This window comes from Silene latifolia, chromosome 1 (genome assembly GCF_048544455.1).
Source record: "Silene latifolia isolate original U9 population chromosome 1, ASM4854445v1, whole genome shotgun sequence".
Lineage (NCBI taxonomy): Eukaryota > Viridiplantae > Streptophyta > Magnoliopsida > Caryophyllales > Caryophyllaceae > Silene > Silene latifolia.
The window spans coordinates 150,411,872-150,430,393 of record NC_133526.1 but is presented as its reverse complement, the minus strand read 5'-3'; the positions used below and the strand labels follow the sequence as shown (position 1 = coordinate 150,430,393).

General features: G+C 37.7%; 1 protein-coding gene across 1 annotated transcript; it reads right to left on the bottom strand.

The window, feature by feature from the left end:
* Positions 1 to 13,719: 13,719 nt before the first annotated feature.
* Positions 13,720 to 14,633, bottom strand: LOC141658052 (uncharacterized). The gene is made up of 2 exons (XM_074465366.1): positions 14,453 to 14,633; positions 13,720 to 14,345 (listed from the first exon to the last, which is right to left on the bottom strand). Exons 1-2 carry the CDS (start codon positions 14,631 to 14,633, stop codon positions 13,720 to 13,722), a joined length of 807 nt encoding a protein of 268 aa, XP_074321467.1.
* Between the last annotated feature and the right edge of the window lie 3,889 nt (positions 14,634 to 18,522).

Genomic DNA, 18,522 nt, shown 5'->3' with positions numbered 1-18,522 from the left:
TCACAGAGGAAGAAGATGAGATGCTCTTAAGCCTGGCCAACGAGAATTTGGTAAACACTTGCTATACCATTGAAGCCGATTCTCGCCTATCTTTGTAGAGGTAAAGGTGCCAGAGCGTAAGCCACTTCCTCCTAATCTTAAGTATGTTTATCTAGATGATACGGAGCAGTACCCAGCTATTGTTAGTGCTAAGCTTAATGATGACCAGCTTTCTGCTTTGATGTGTGTGCTTAAGAAAAACAGGAAGGCTTTAGGTTACTCTTTGGATGATATTAAGGGCATCAGCCCCGATATTTGTATGCACAAGATTGAGCTGGAGGAAGGCCACAAGCCTTACAGACAGGGTCAATGCAAGTTGAACCCGAAGATGCAGGAAGTTGTTATGGCTGAGGTGATGAAACTACTCGATGCAGGTATTATTTATACAGTTGGCAACTCCAAGTGGGTTAGCCCAGTTCAGGTAGTTCCGAAGAAAGGAGGGACTACCGTGGTTAAAAATGAGAAAAATGAATGAATACCGACACGAGTTGTGACAGGGTGGCGGATGTGCATTGATTATAAACAATTGAATGCCGCCACCAAGAAAGACCATTTCCCTCTCCCTTTTGTTGACCAAATGACTGAAAGACTTGCTTCTAACAAATTTTTCTGTTTTCTAGACGGATATTCAGGGTTCTTTCAGATCCCTATTCATCCGGACGATCAGAGTAAGACCACTTTTACCTGTCCACAGGGTGTTTTTGCATACCGCAGAATGTCTTTCGGATTGTGTAACGCCCCAGCTACCTTTCAGAGGTGCATGATGGGAATTTTTTCTAATTATATAGAGAATATTATGGAGGTATTTATGGATGATTTCTCAGTTTATGGTAATGACTTTGATCGTTGTTTAGCTAATCTTGATAAAGTCATGCAGCGTTGTATCTATGTTAATCTTGTTTTAAACTGAGAAAAATGTCAGTTCATGGTCAATGAGGGAGTTGTGTTAGGGCATCTGATTTCTGATGAGGGTATACAAGTTGATAAAGCAAAAGTGCAGGTGATTGAGCAATTGCCTCCTCCCGTGAATGTTAAAGGAGTGAGGAGTTTCCTTGGTCACGCTGGTTTCTATCGGCGTTTCATTAAGGATTTTTCAAAAATTGCTAAACCACTTACACAATTGCTCCTTAAGGATGCTGTCTTTGAGTTTACTGATGAGTGCCTTTTAGCTTTTAACAGGTTAAAGGAGGCTCTAGTTTCTGCGCCAATCATTCAGCCGCCTGATTGGGATCTCCCATTCGAGATTATGTGCGATGCCAGCGATTATGCGATTGGTGCAGTTTTGGGACAGCGGAAGAATAAAGTTTTGAATACTATATATTATGCGAGCCGAACTCTGGATGAGGCTCAAGTCAACTATTACACCACTGAGAAGGAGTTTCTAGCTGTAGTTTTTGCCTTAGATAAATTTCGGTCTTATTTGTTAGGTTCTAAGGTTGTTGTTTATACTAACCATGCAACGCTGAAGACTCTCTTTTTTAAGAAGGATGCGAAGCCGAGGCTTTTGAGGTGGATACTCCTTTTGCAGGAGTTTGATTTGGAGATCAAAGATAAGAAAGGTGCAGAGAATGTGGTGGCTGACCATCTATCTTGCTGCAGCTGACAGAAAGGGTGGATTCGTTACCCATTAATGATTCTTTTCCTGATGAGAGTCTGTTAGCTATTAATTTGGGGTCTTATCCACCTCCGTGGTTTGCTGATATGCTAATTTTGCTGTGACAGGTAAGATACCACCTGAGCTTTCATGGCAGCAGAAGAAGCGGTTTGCTTATGATGCTAGACAATACTTTTGCGATGATCCTTATGTTTTCAAGGAATGCGCATACGGTCTTATCCGGAGATGTGTGCCTCAATGGGAGGTGAAGGATATCCTAGAATCTTGCCACTCTTCTGCCTATGGTGGTCACCATGGTCCGTCCCGGACTGTGGCTAAGGTACTCCAATCTGGTTTCTATTGGCCAACTTTGCATGCAGATAGTCGCAATTTTGTTGCTGAGTGCGATGCTTGTCAAAGATCGGGGAATATTTCAAAGAGACATGAGATGCCACAGGTAGGCATTCTAGAGGTTGAGATTTTTGATGTCTAGGGCATTGATTATCAAGGACCTTTTCCGAGCAGTCAAGGTAATAAATATATCCTCGTAGCTGTAGATTATGTGTCCAAATGGGTAGAACCTATCGCTACTCCCCATTGCGATGCAAAAGCCGTGATTAAACTGTTTAAAAAAATTATTTTCCCTAGTTTTGGTGTCCCTAAGGTTGTCATTAGCGATGGTGGAATGCATTTTAAAGAGAAACAACTTAGTGCTTTATTGACTAAATTGGGTGTCCAACATCGTAGAGGTTTGGGGTATCATCCCCAAACTAGTGGTCAGGTTAAGATTTCTAATCGAGAATTGAAAGAAGTTTTAGCTAAAGTTGTCTGTAAATCACGGAATGATTGGAGTCTTAAGTTAGATGATGTCTTATGGGCTTATAGGACCACGTTTAAAACCCCAATTGGGATGTCACCATTCCGATTGATTTATGGTAAGACATGTCATTTACCTGTTGAGTTGGAGCGTAAGTCTTGGTGGGCTATATGTGATTTGAATTTGGATCCTAACCTCTCTCGTGAGAAGCTTATGACACAGTTAAATGAGCTGGAGGAATTTAGGCTGCTGGCCTATGATAATGCTAGGATCTACAAAGAGAAAACGAAGCGCTGGCACGACAAGAGAATCATTAAGCGCGAGTTCCATATTGGCGATAAGGTACTTCTTTTTAATGCTCGTATCCGTTTATTTCCTGGTAAGCTGAAATCCAGGTGGACTGGCCCTTATACGGTCACAGCAGTTACAAAATTTGGATCAGTTGAATTGGAGACCTCATCTGGAGACCGATTCAAAGTGAATGGTCAATATGTGAAACACTATCACGGTGCAGTGCATTTAATTTGTTGGGCAGGTCAATCATCAGTACTTCGACCCAATTTTAGAAGCTGCAAATTGAGGTAAGAAGGTCGTGCGGGACCTCTTAAACCAGCGCTAACCGGGAGGCAACCCGGCTTGTAATTTTTTGTAATTAGGAACTTTACAGTTTTATTTCATTTAATTTGCATTAGGAGTTTTAGTTATTTGATTTTAATTAGCATTTTCTTTTGTGGAAAGACGTACGCCTTTGAGAATTTTTGCAGGAATTTATTTTATGCAAAGCGCGTGGGGTGATTTACTGAATGTCTATGAGAGTAAGATGGGTAATTGAAGTGAAAAATAAATAAGTTTTTAACGTGTTTGAGATTAATTGCTAGCATATGCAGTCGATCGACCAAGTTCCCCAGTCGATCGACTAAGGAGAAAAAAGGCAGAAGCTGTTTCAAGGGGATATTGGTCGATCGACTGAGTAAGATGGTCGATCGACCATCACCCAATATCAGAGACCTGTATTGGGGAAGATTGGTCGATCGACTGGGCCTGATAGTCGATCGACCACCGCGCGAAACCAGAACGCAACTTAATAAGGGAAGTTCTAACTATTTTCTCATTCATTCATTCATACTCTTTCAATCAAAAAAATAGAAAACCCTTGTTCTTCCCCTTTGTCGCGATTTTCCCTGCTAATCTACCCCTTTAATCTCGATTTTTCTTGCTCAAATTCCTGAGTTCTCATCAAAAGTATGTTTCTAATCCTATTTGCGTCCTTTGAATTAAATTCTTACTGAACTTTTATGCCCAAATTTCGAGCATTGTTACCTTGGGTCGAAAAATCGATTTGGGGGAAAATCGATTTGGGGTTGATTTCTTGTTGAATTTATGTTTTAAATGCCTTTGCTATCCTATTCCCTTAATTTTCAAGCCATCGTAGCAACTAGGAGATGCTTAATCCCGTTTACCCCAATTTTTCGAAACCCTAATTTCGTCTTCAAATTCTGATTTTTGTTTAGGGTTTTATAAATTGTCATTATTAAAGGTTATGAGAAGCTAGTTGTTGATTTGTTCATTTTGTAGGAAGCAACAATGACAAAAGGGAAGCAGCCGATGTTCATGAAGGAAATGTAGATACATATACATATTTAACATACTCATATATGTCTAATTAATTTGTCATAAATTAAAACGGATCTTATGCATGCAAACATTAATAAAAGAGAAGAGAAATAATGTCCTTACATTGAAGTATTTCGGTTTAGAGGGCACAAGAGAGATCACCTTTCTCTTCTTGTTCTTGAGCTTTTCCAATGGAAGAACAAAGATCTAAGTGTAAGATCTCTCCCTATGTATAATACCCAAGGCTCCTCTTAATTAAATTAATATTACAAATACTAGTTATAATATTAATTCTTAGTAGAAAATTGAACCAAAAATATTTATAAACACTTAAGTATTTTCGGTTTTGATGAGAGATAAAGAGAGGATTTTATTTCTCTAGAACTTGTATTTTTGGATGAGATAAATGAATGAATACACTAAAACATTTTAGTGTTATTAGGTGAAAATTATAAGAAAAAAAAACAATGATGGCATTGTGCTTCTCCAAACCGTGTAAGAGGAGGACATAAGGGGAGCCAATGCATGAAGAAATTGTTCTTCACAAGGAACAATAGGTATGCATGGCTAGGGTTGCCTTTAATCATTGTGTTTTCCACTAATTACACACAACTTATAATTAGCTAAAACACCTTCTAATTTTCGGCCCTTTGCATAATATGGTGTCCATATTATTTTTGTCAATTGTCTATATGTTACATGTCACATGTCACATATATTTGTTCATGTATTTTTATCATATTAAAAATCAACGTATTAATAAAAATACGTCACACACAAAAATTGACTTAGTAATTTCATAATTACTTATGCCAAAATTTTTACCAATTTATAAATCACAACTGATTGTATTTATAACAATTCATTCAATTTAATTGTTACATTAAACAATCTATTTCATCCGAATAATTATACAATTTAATTACTCAGACCGTATCTCATTTAATCACATTTCAATATGATACGTAAATTTTACTTCCAAAATCGTCCGTCAATTTTCAAGTAATTTAATTAACTCGTAACATTATACGATTAATTAAATAATCAATTAAGAGGGTTGCCCTTTAGGTATGACCTAGGGGGTCAACTGATCACCACCGTCACACGAAAAGTAATGTCAAACTCTAGTCCCAATCATTACCGATATATGTTGACCGGTTGACAAGAATAATATTACTTCCCAATTGTATTCATTTTAATGAGACTTAAACATGTGATCATCATGATCAACAGTCGTGATCGCATTATTGTCGGAGGACACATATTCCAACAATCTCCCACTTGTCCTCGACAAGTGTGCGTCACCAATTCTCTTGTCCTATTACTATCTCCCACTCAATGCAAGGTGTCTTTCAGGTCGTACTTGCAAGTGATCATATCGAGAGTGGTTTCCTCGATCCGGAGAATAAGCGATTGACCGGATTTATCCACTCGGATACCATCCGAGCGTGGCCACGCATTTCCGATTCATTGCTCCTCGAGTGGCCCCGAGATATTGTTATAACCCTGACAAGGGGTGGACAATTCCTATCGCACTCATTCCCTTCGACTAGCCACAGCCATCATAACCCAAAATATGCCCATTTGACCCCATTTACGAAGGTCGTAGTAACACAAATCAAAGTTAATCTGAAACTGTGCCATCTTAGGAGAATAGTCTTTAGTCAAAAGAATCGACTCATTTGAATACTATAGTAGCTCTCGCCACGACCAGGCTATATAAATTTGCCAGAACTCTATAAGCGGTCATTAGGCCCGACAAAATGTTCCTAACAGTCTGCCTATGTGATCGACTAGTCATCTCACATGACTCTATGGCACTTGAACTTGCCATCAATCGCATCACACTCTAGTCACTTCGAGACGTCACCTCATATAAGTAACTATGGGCAAAAACAATGTTAATCCATGTTCACTTTAACGGGGTTCAATTGTCTCCACAACCTGTTTGGATATAACAATGTACCAAGTGAGTTAATAATAACTCAAACGACAAATGTCGACATCACACTTGGGCAGTCAATATCATATTACAACCTTGTGATGTATATCATAAGTGTAAACACTCATTGATTGCAATGGAAGTTTAACATCCCATGTGTCCATGTGTTCAAACTTCTTACACTTGCAATTTCCTTCACATTCATGTTCTCATAGCATGAATCTTACCAAGTACACATTAAGGTTCTTGACCTTGGTTTTGGTTCTTTAACTTGAAAGAACTTTCTCATCGCTCATCTCATAACGAACGAATTTGCGATGAATAATATAACTTGTACCGATCAAGTATTCCATCCACACACAATGCACTAGGTATATGTTTTGTAGAATCTTGTAACAATTGACAAGATTATTAGCTTAGTACTTCTCACAAGTCCTAGCTTTATTAGGAAAGATTGTTTTGAATAACCTCTTACTTAACCAAGCATCTTTCCAAAACTTCTCATTTCTCTTTTCTGGGCTTGAAAGATTTGGGATTCTCATAAATCCTCATATGTGTTCGGATTTTCTACAATATGTGCAACCTCTTGACACACAATAGAACATTCCGTCAAACACTGAAATCGCTCATCGGATTCTACTTGAGAATTCATGACGTTTCTATTTTGGCTTACCAAGTCTATCATCATGCTCTTATGCATATGATTTATAATTGGACATGTACATGATTATTCTAATGGCGGAAACATTAGTTACTAATAATCATGAGATCAACCGTTCTTAGGTTCAATGAACTACCATGACTGCTAATGGTAATCCCATTTTCATTCATACGAATAACCTACGCGTATGTTGATGTGATGTGTATTTTTTAATACTAATCCAACATCCCATGATGTAATTGGATTCATCATTGTCCATTTTCATCCAGAATTGAAAACTCGAAAGCTTCTTTATGAAAGAAGGTATTAGCTCGTCATTCTTTAATGAGTAATGAGTTTTATACATTCAAGGATGATAGCTCCCACTAAATCCTATGTCTTCACATGAGAATTTCCTAACTCCCACTCAATTCTACATATTTCGAAATTGACTTCTCAATCGAAATTTGTCAAGAATATAAATATAAATCGCTTTGCCAAGTTACTAGGATAAAACCATATATGTTCCCATCATATCCTTTCAAAATGCCTATTTTGAAGTGGTCTCATCTCAACCTTACGGAAAGAGATTTTAAATCTTTAACACACTCATGTCATAATGATGTGTAGCAATGTCATTATTCAAATACAAATAATATTTAGAATAGGTCCTTCGGAATACCCTTTCGGAAGGAGGTTTAACCATTTCATAGTGAGGTTAAACAATGACATTTGCGTGGTTAAAACGTTGGCTATTGAAGATATCGGAATATCAATCTTTGCAACTTGATCATAACTAGTATGTTGCTATGATTCATTTAGGCTCTTAAGTAAAACTCATGATTGAAACTATTGGTCAAATGATTCATAACCTTAGTCAAAAGCTTGTTAAGACTTTACATTAGTCATTTTTCTTCCAAAACTTCTTTTGGTCTCCTCGTGTAGTTATCTTGAGAATAAACTCTTATGATTACTTCACTTGGTCTCTTAAGTCATTTAGAACTAACTTGAGACTATAGATCTCATCTATTTGGTATACTATGTAAATAGATATACCTTCATTCAAATTATTTTCTCTTGCGTAGATCTTCATTTACACAAGTACACAATTATATCTTGCCTTGTGTGTTGTGTCCTCATTTTTCTCCCACTCTATCTTTAGAATGAATACACTAAGCATTCAAAGATAGCATATGAGACACAAATTAATGATGTTGAAGTATAAGGAGGACTACCTCATAGGTTGACTAATTGTTATTGATTTCATATGTGTACTTGGTGGTTGACATACCTTTAAGAGAGTTCATAGACTCAAAGTCACTTTATAAATGATCATACACAAGCCTTAAGCATGTGGACATATAATGAAACCCGTCATTATAATTGTCTATTAGATCACTTTTAGTGAATAATCTTATGTTTCAAAACGCAAGCATTTAAAGATGAAATTTTTAGAACATAAAGGATAAATGATAAAACGGGTGACTTGGGTTGCAAACCAAGTCACCATCATCCAAAATACAAACCATTATCCAAAATACCTTTCCATGTCGAACACGGAAACTTAAAGTTCTAAAAATTCAAAACATAACTTAAAATAAGACAATGAAAAACAAGGCTCCATAAAAGCTATCCTTAGCTTCTCCATGGTTTATCATGCTTGTTTTTCTTTTCCCTTGTCTTTGCTTGGTGGAGGCCCTATTTACAATAAAGGGGAGATACATTATCACAACTTTGCATCATAATACCATAGTTGAATTTAGAAACATAAAAGAAGGTTAGTCATTTACCTACTGGAGTGATCTTTCCAGCTTTGATATCACCAAGGTATTTGGAACAATTCCTCTTCCAATGTCCCATGCCATTACAATAATGGCATTTGTCAAGAGGACCCTTCTTGACTTTGGAGGTGCTAGCTTCACAAGACTTAGCTTTGGTGAATGTGGGAGCTTGTTTCTTGCCCTTTCTCCCATTCTTCTTGAACTTCCCCTTACTCTTTGTGCTTATGTTAAGCACATCCTTGGGAGGGTTCACATTTAACCCCATGTCCCTCTCGGCTTGCACAAGTAACTTGTGCAACTCCTCAAGAGACACATCCTTGTCTTGCATGTTGAAATTCACCCGGAATTGCACATATGCCTTAACTTTAGACAAGGAGTGTAGAATTCTATCTACGATGAGTTCTTTGGGGATTTCAACTTTTTGAATCTTCAAGGTCTCGACAAGCTCCATGAGTTTGAGCACATGAGGGCTAACCTTTTGGCCCTCTTTGAAGTCGAGATCAAAGAATGCCGTGGCCGCCTCATATTGGACGATCCGCGGGGTTTGTGAAAACATGGTCACAAGTGTGGAGTAAATCTCATTAGCATTGCCCATTTTGAAGGCTCTCCTTTGGAGCTCCGCCTCCATCGCAAATATTAATACATTTTTCATTGCGGCGGACTCCTTTTGGTAAGCCTCATAGGCTTCCCTAGTGGCCGCGGCTGACCTAGTGGAGGGTTCGGGTGGAGAGGCCTCGGTAAGGTAACGAAGCTTGTCGTCACCTTCGGCGGCTAATTTGAGTTGGGCATCCCACTCGGAGAAATTTGACCCATTCTTTTCAAGTTTACATCGATCCATAAAGGATCGGAGCCATGATGAAGTAGCGAGTGGTGTAGCATTAGGAGTTGGTGTTGCCATTTGTTATGAATAAGAAGTGGTCTACAAAACAAAAATAAGGAGTAAAACAAATGTCGTTTTAATTATACTCGTAAAAATGTATGATTTAAACAAGTTATAAGCATTTTTCTAGTGACCTCTACCCAACTAGATAAATGATTCCAAGACCCAAATTCATATCGATTTAGGCACGGTGGGGCCGATACATCCTTTATCAATATAACTCGGTGGATTAACGTTTAATCGATTCTACTTTTAGAACTCTTGGTCGATAATATTACATTAACTGTTATCTATAGCCCAAAACACATCGACAAGGGCACGGTGGGGCCGATACATCCCTTATCAAATACTTTTGTTGAGTTCAATCCAAATTTCGAATAAATGTGTCCATGATCCAAACCCACATTAACTTGGGCACGGTGGGGCCGATACATCCCTCATCAACATGAATTCGGTGGATTAACATTCATCACCCACTTCCCCTACGTAACAAGGTTTGTACCCCGGTGTGGCCGAGTGCACTCCCTCACGAAATAGGTTTTCATGGTTTCTACTATTTGGTAAGGCTATGTCTCAATTGATAGTTTTAGCGAGAGGTCATGTCAATTTATTATCTATCACGTTTTAAGTGAACTAAAGCGGTGAACTACGATAATTCTAATTGACACGGTCGAAAAACTCGATAAAAGACAATGCATGTTTAGTTATGGCGATTTAGCGATGCATGTGACATAAAATAAAATGCAAGCATAAAAGTAAATAAATCCTAGTATGGCCTTCCTAAAAATAGAAAAACTATTAATCTATTACATATTCGGAAACCAACTCCATTGGTCCCTTGAACTTCGGTTGTGGCACGCATCTCGAGGTAACACCGTCTTTATGTATCGCCATTCTTGAAGTAATCCGTCTTTAGGAACTCCGGAATGAATAAAATTACATAATAAATTACATAATTTCCTATTATACATTTGTAACTAAAATAAAATAAATCTATTAAATTACAAAACGGTGATACGAGATCACAATAAAATTACAACCGAATCGATATTCCCATACATTTCGGGAAATACCAATTAAAAACTAAGGCCATACTAAGTAAAATTACATAATTCAAAATTACATAAATTAAAATTATGACAATCATAAAGAAAAATGCAGCATTATAATATGTATGAACATGCTCAATTTTATGCTAAATCGCCTTTTAATTAGCCAATATCGTATATTACTCGGTTTTTACGGATTTGCGTGATTTCAACATTTTATAATCACAAAAATACATAAACTCATATTTATGCATAAGTTAATTACCCTAACCTCTTAGGACTCAAAATATAGTCTTCACTAATAATTTGACCATAATTAACTTTTATTTACAAAATTGTTCATAAATGGGCCAAAAATACAAAATTAAGCTATTAAACTTCAAATAAATCCAAAAATTCCAAATAAATTCAAAATTTGAAATTTAAATTCATGAACATTCTGGAAAAATTCCATGACACTCATAATGTTCAAAATCTTAGGTTAAAAATTTCGAAAATTTTCCGGAAAAACAATGTTGCGGTTTATCGATATTTAATAAAATAATCATAAAAACATAGAAAAATTATTTTCATTAACTTTTCAATTTTAGATCTGAAAAATACAATAAAATGCAACATTAGACGTTTTTCCTAAGTCATAGATTATGTTTTATTAATTTTCACTAATAATGTCACTATTTATGTCATTTTTCTTCAAAAATTCATAAATCATGCTAAAAGACTTCTTTATAGCCAATTATTTTACACACATCTTGTAAAATTTCATGTGACAACATATAAATTTTCTATGACCAGATTCGAAATTTAACTCATATTAACCTATTTTTCTCTTAAATCCGAATTTAATAATGAAAAATTCATTTTTCGAGCATAACAAGTGCAAAAATTATGAAAATTTACAGGTTATCTAAAAATAATATATGTAACAACATATCCAAAAACCAAGTTAAAATTCGAAGTATAGCTATTTTTAGACCAAAAATGACATTTTTACTCATAAAATCACATTTAAATGCCATTATTGTAAATTATGAACAATAAAAATCCGAAAAATTAACCAAAATATCCTAAAACACTTTAGGACCAGAAATATTAACATGCATGTAATTATTTCGTGATATATCATAATAACACAAATTTTACAAGTTTTATTTTGTTATTCATATAACTCGGAAAAACTTTTAACCAATTTGCATGCAAACAACCGTGGCTCATGATACCGATTGAAGGAAATGTAGATACATATACATATTTAACATACTCATATATGTCTAATTAATTTGTCATAAATTAAAACGGATCTTATGCATGCAAACATTAATAAAAGAGAAGAGAAATAATGTCCTTACATTGAAGTATTTCGGTTTAGAGGGCACAAGAGAGATCACCTTTCTCTTCTTGTTCTTGAGCTTTTCCAATGGAAGAACAAAGATCTAAGTGTAAGATCTCTCCCTATGTATAATACCCAAGGCTCCTCTTAATTAAATTAATATTACAAATACTAGTTATAATATTAATTCTTAGTAGAAAATTGAACCAAAAATATTTATAAACACTTAAGTATTTTCGGTTTTGATGAGAGATAAAGAGAGGATTTTATTTCTCTAGAACTTGTATTTTTGGATGAGATAAATGAATGAATACACTAAAACATTTTAGTGTTATTAGGTGAAAATTATAAGAAAAAAAAACAATGATGGCATTGTGCTTCTCCAAACCGTGTAAGAGGAGGACATAAGGGGAGCCAATGCATGAAGAAATTGTTCTTCACAAGGAACAATAGGTATGCATGGCTAGGGTTGCCTTTAATCATTGTGTTTTCCACTAATTACACACAACTTATAATTAGCTAAAACACCTTCTAATTTTCGGCCCTTTGCATAATATGGTGTCCATATTATTTTTGTCAATTGTCTATATGTTACATGTCACATGTCACATATATTTGTTCATGTATTTTTATCATATTAAAAATCAACGTATTAATAAAAATACGTCACACACAAAAATTGACTTAGTAATTTCATAATTACTTATGCCAAAATTTTTACCAATTTATAAATCACAACTGATTGTATTTATAACAATTCATTCAATTTAATTGTTACATTAAACAATCTATTTCATCCGAATAATTATACAATTTAATTACTCAGACCGTATCTCATTTAATCACATTTCAATATGATACGTAAATTTTACTTCCAAAATCGTCCGTCAATTTTCAAGTAATTTAATTAACTCGTAACATTATACGATTAATTAAATAATCAATTAAGAGGGTTGCCCTTTAGGTATGACCTAGGGGTCAATCGATCACCACCGTCACACGACAAGTAATGTCAAACTCTAGTCAGCCAATCATTACCGATATATGTTGACCAGTTGACAGTAACAATATTACTTCCCAATTGTATTCATTTTAATGAGACTTAAACATGTGATCATCATGATCAACAGTCGTGATCGCATTATTGTCGGAGGACACATATTCCAACAGTTCAGTGGGCAGTCCAGTCAAGGAGCAGCTAAACGGCGGCGGGGTCCGCCGTTAATGATCGAGGACACTACGGATAGTCTACCTGACTATCCGCAGGTTACTTTCTCTACCTCTACTCAGCGTGCTAAATTCATTAACATGGTCGCAAAAATAAAAGTTCAGGCCACTCGCTTTCTTCGTAGGCCAACTTTAGAGAAACTAGGGTGTCTTGAATCTGTCGTGTCTCTGCTAAATGGGATAGGGATGTCGGGACTGGTGTACATGGCTGAGTTCACCTACTACACTATTACCGTTGAGTTTTTCTCATATTTTGCTTTCGACCAGACCACCTTTGAGGCCAATAGGAGTAGTTCTTGTATTTCTTTTCGGCTATTCAATGTCACCTACTCCTTGACATTGGCCGAATTTGCTGGTTATTTGGGTCTTTGTTTCGAGGGTAACACCTCGGAACCTTCTGGTGTACATAGGGTAATGTGATCGTGTATCTCTGACGGGAACGGCCCTAAGAGGACGGGCACTTCCGTCAACTTACCCCTTTTCGTTATTTTTTTCGGCTGATGGGTAATACCATTTTCGGCCGCAAGGAGTCAGATAATGTTAATACCATTGAATTTTCTATCTTGGCGGGCTATCTGAACATTGAAAGTCGGGTAGCCCGTATCTATCATAGCTTATTTGACCGCCTCTCACTTTCACACTATAAGTGAGGGCACTTTGACCACTATTGTTTTTTTTTTTTTTTAGGTGAAATGTGAGTATATATATTATATCAAGGAACTAAGATACATATACAAGGGTAGGGGTTCAAACCCTGGTAAGCTCAAAAACAAACAAAACCGTACAGCAGAACAGATAACCAAGCCTCATTGCATGCAGCTTAACCACCCATTAGTGTTGTTAGACATCGCAGGGCCAGCTTTGCTGCACCCTCTTCTTCCTGCAATCTCCTCAATCTGAGCAGCTAATAGTTCAGGCCTCACAACAAACTGATGGAGTCTGGCGATGTTTCTCTGATGCCATATTGTGTAAAGATAAACATTGAAAATCATAGCCATTGCCTTCCATTGTAGACTGCCTGTCCTACCATTCTGAAGATCAGCAAGAGTAGGAAAAACTCTCCCCATCCAAACAGCAAGAGCTGCCTTGATTCTGCAACTGTAATGACACTCATAGAATAAGTGAGTGATCGTTTCAGGTTGTTCTCCACAGATTAAACAAAGAGTGTCCTCACAAAAGCCAGACTGGAATAGCTTAGCTTTGGTATTTAGTCCCTCCTGTATAATAAGCCAAGTAATGATTGAATGCTTGGGAATGTTCCAGCTGTTCCATACCAGAGAGCACCAATCCACCTTAGGTTGTTGAATACATAGCCATTTATAACCATTCTTGAGTCTATATCCATTCTCATCAGGTAACCAACAATTCTCACCAAATCCATCCTTCAGTTTATCCTTGACTTTGCAGACATTCTTCCAAGTCCAAGGAGAATCTGCAGGGGGGAGTAAGACTGCCAGTCTTGCTCTTTCAAGTAAACATTACTGATCCACCTTATCCACAATCTATCAGCTTTGGTATACACCCAATTCACCAATTTACCAACAGCTGCCCAATTCCAATTCTCCACTTTCTTTACACCAAGACCACCAGCATCTTTGGGCATAGTAACCCTATCCCAAGATACTAAAGGGACTCTATGATAATCAGGACTCCCATCCCAGAAGTAGTTTCTGCATATTGCTTCAACTCTCCTGATTACAACTTTAGGAATTAAAAACATAGTAGCCCAATAGCTATGGAGAGTATTTAGAACTGAGTTGATGAGAGTAATTCTGCCAGCATAAGAGAGTTTTTTGGCTCCCAAACCTCTAATCCTGTTGATACTTTTCTCTGTTAAGCAGCTACAATCCTTCTAGCTGATTTTGCCAGGTTGTATTGGAACCCCTAGGTATCTGAAGGGCATTGTACCCTCCTGAAATCCAGTAGCTCTCAAGATATCATTTTTAAGTTCAGAACTCACCCCACTAAAAAACATTTCAGACTTGGTATTGTTCATTTTCAAACCAGAAGCATTAGAGAAAGAGGTGAAAGCCTTCATAAGGAGGATGATAGAGGGTGTATCTCCTTTGCAGAACATGAGGAGATCATCTGCAAACATCAGGTGAGAGAGCTTTAAACTCTTGCATAGGGTATGATAATGGAAAGGCCATCTTTCTGTAGCAAATGCAATAAGTCTAGTCAAATACTCCATACAAATTGTGAATATGAGAGGGGATATTGGGTCACCCTGTCTAAGCCCTCTCTGTCCTCTAAAATAACCAGAATTATTTCCATTAAGGACTAGAGTAAATGAGGTAGAGGTAATGCAAGCCATGATCAACTTAGTGAAATGAGGAGGGAATTGGAGGCCAGATAGCAGTTGTTCCACAAAATCCCATTCCACAGTATCATAAGCTTTCTGAAGATCAATTTTGAATAGGCATCTAGGAGACACATGAGTTCTTGCATACATATGCACAATGTCTTGACAGATTAATACATTCTCAATGATAGACCTACCTTGGATAAAAGCACCCTGATTGTCATGAATAAGGTCAGGTAGCACAAGAGCCAGTCTATTGCATAGAAGCTTAAATATAACTTTGTAGATCATATTACAACAAGCAATAGGTCTAAATTGTTTGACAGATGTAGGCCTATCACACTTTGGAATAAGTGTAATATTAGTAGCATTGACCTGTTGAACTTTGGCCACTATTGTTTGTGGTGGGTTGGTGACTCGTATCGCCAACCGTCTGGTTCTTCTCTTCCCTAGAGAGGAGGCCCCTCTTGACCCTGACGCACGCTTTATGGACCTTGAGTACGCCAGGTCTGTGAAGTGGGTTGATTCACGGGATCGGTGGAAGATTGATTCTTCCATTTGCGATTCCATCCTTGTCCTTGGCCTCCCTCCCATTTTGCCCCTTACCACTGTTTTGGGGGCTACTCGCCCGCCCTTGCCTAGCTACAGGCTCCCTATTAGGGCGGGCACCGCTACTGCTAGCACCTCAAGGCGAGCTCGTGCCTCCTCTTCACAGGTCCCCTCCTCCTCCACTCCTGCTCCCACAGGTTTCCCGTCCACTTTTCTTCCCCCTACACCAATTGCTGTCCCTGCGGTCATGGACCAAAGGGCGATGTCACGTGTGTTGGGTGACTTGTGCAGGAGCTTTGATCAGCACAGGATAGACATGGCACTGGCCATGTACCCAGTTTACGAGGAGTACACTCGGACGAGGATGCTCCCACGAGGTCCCTGGACTCACCCGTCCTTCTTTGTTCCACCGGTAGGCGGCTACCCTCCGCCTGCTATGAGGTCTACTCCCACCACTACTACTGTCGCTGCTGCTGAGGCGGAAGAGGAGGACGACTCAGAGTCCGAGGAGGAGAGTGGTTCTGAGTATGACGGTGGTGACTAGATGCATTATGACCTCCCCCTTTTGAGGTTGGTTTGGGGAGGTCGTCTTTTGTGAGTTTCCTATCCTTTTCTTTTAGTTTCCTTTTGTTTTGTTGTTGCTTATATTCTTCCCATTATTGCTGTTGATGCTGGTGATTTGCTGCTGAGCACAATGAGGGCATTGTGCGTTTTGGTTTGGGAAGGGTATTCGCATATGTCTATTGCATCTGCATTTGTTTTTTTATTGCATTTTAGTCACACGCTTATTGCATTTCAGCTTGCATTTGTTTTTAAAGCAAAAAAAAAAAAAATATTGAAAAACCACCAAAATTTCAAAAAAATCACGTTTACTTTCGCATTTAAGTCGAGTCGGAACGGAAGGATTTCAATGATGATTTTGCATTACATATTGTCTCATTGCTCTTTCCTTGCACTTTGAACGTTTCCAAGTATATCACTTGCATAGTCTACGAGTTTTTGTTGGAATTTTGCTAAACGAATAGACTTGACTCAATATTGGCAAGCTACTTAAAATTCTAAGGATAGAGCTTAATAAATCGGTGACATTCATGACCGATTTCATGTAGGAATGAGAGTAGTTTCTCCTTATAAGTCATGTCACATTAATTTGCATAAGCATGAGTCTAGTCTACTTGATACCTATATGCATTCGGGTCCGTGGTTTGTTGACACATGTGGTAGAGGTTCCCCTTTCTCATTTTACCCATAAACCTCACAAAGCCAAATTTGCCCTTTTTGTCCCATTTAGCTACATACTAAATTTAGCCACCCTAGCCGAGCTAGTAAAGGTAGTAAGTCGGGAATGTTGTCTTGTGATTTGGCTTATATTATCTTGTTGGATGTTTTGTTGGGGAATGAAGGGAGGTTATGATTTGAAAAAGAATGAAGTGAAAAAAAAAGAAGAGAACTGAACTGGCAGAGAGTAGCAGGCCAGCAGGGGTGGTCGATCGACTGCCCGTACAGGATTTGAAAAAAAAAAGGGAAGACAAAAGAAAGTCAGAAAAGAAAAGAAAGGAAATGAAAAAAAAGAGAGGGAGATCACATGTTCAAAACAATTTTCGGATGGTGATTTCTTAATTCCCATGTGCTATTCATTTTATTTGGGGAATTATATTTTATTGGAGAATTGCGAGTTCTGTGCTCATGATATTTGAGCATTGGTTTTATTTTTGGTAAGCGGAAGTAAGAAGTGGATTTGCTTATAATTTGGTTTAGTGGTTATTAGCTCGGCCTAACCCCTCTTTCCCTAATTCATTTTAGCCTCTTTTTACCTCTAGCCTCACAATTCCCAAATTGCCTCGGCGTGTGTCATGGTCATTAAATGGTTGGAATGCATATGCACGGTTGTAGAGACTTTATTCATGTTAGATTGCAGGCATGTTCTTATGGGCCGTAGATAGGTGAGAGTCTTATTTTTATAACTCTTCTGTCTTGCACAATATATCTCACCTTATACTTAAATGAGCGAATGAGCGACCCGTGAGAGTCCGATATATATGAGTCTTGCAAGGTCAAAGGTTTATGCAAATTCTTTAACATGTTCAACTCGTTTGCATTTGACAAGATACTTGGATGTTAATAGCTGCATTAAATTGGTTGGGTATGATGGTTTGTATTTGCTCTGAGCATGAAATCCGTTCCATTAGAAGTTTTTAGTCAGGTCATAGTGCTTGCTTGGGGACAAGCATGGTTTGGTTTGGGGAGATTTGATACGTGCATATTCTATACACTTTATCTGCAGTTTTGGCACGTATTTCTATGCTGATTTGTTAGCTTAAAGCTACTATTTCTCCCGAAACGGTTTACTTTGGAATTTCTATGATTTATTGTAGGAATGAGTGAAAGTAAGCTAAATCAAGCATAAATCGTCCTCCGGAAGCGACTTTATGGAAACTTGGAAGATGGAGTTCGGAATTGTTCACCTCGGGATGCGTGCATGGAGTGAAGAGGCTATTTGGAAGAGAAAAGAAGCTACTGCCCAGCGTAGTTGGTCGATCGACCAACATCTCCAGTCGATCGACCGTGGAAATTCAGCAGAGGAGCATCACTGTACTGGCTGGTCGATCGACCAAGCCGCGACCTGTGGTTTATTTTACGGATTAGACTTTTGAAAGCCCACTTGTAATTAACTTTTTGGCAGAACGTTATCAGTAGTACGCAGCAATAATTTAGGTTATGCTTTTCATTATTCAAGAACGAAAGTTTAGATCTAGTT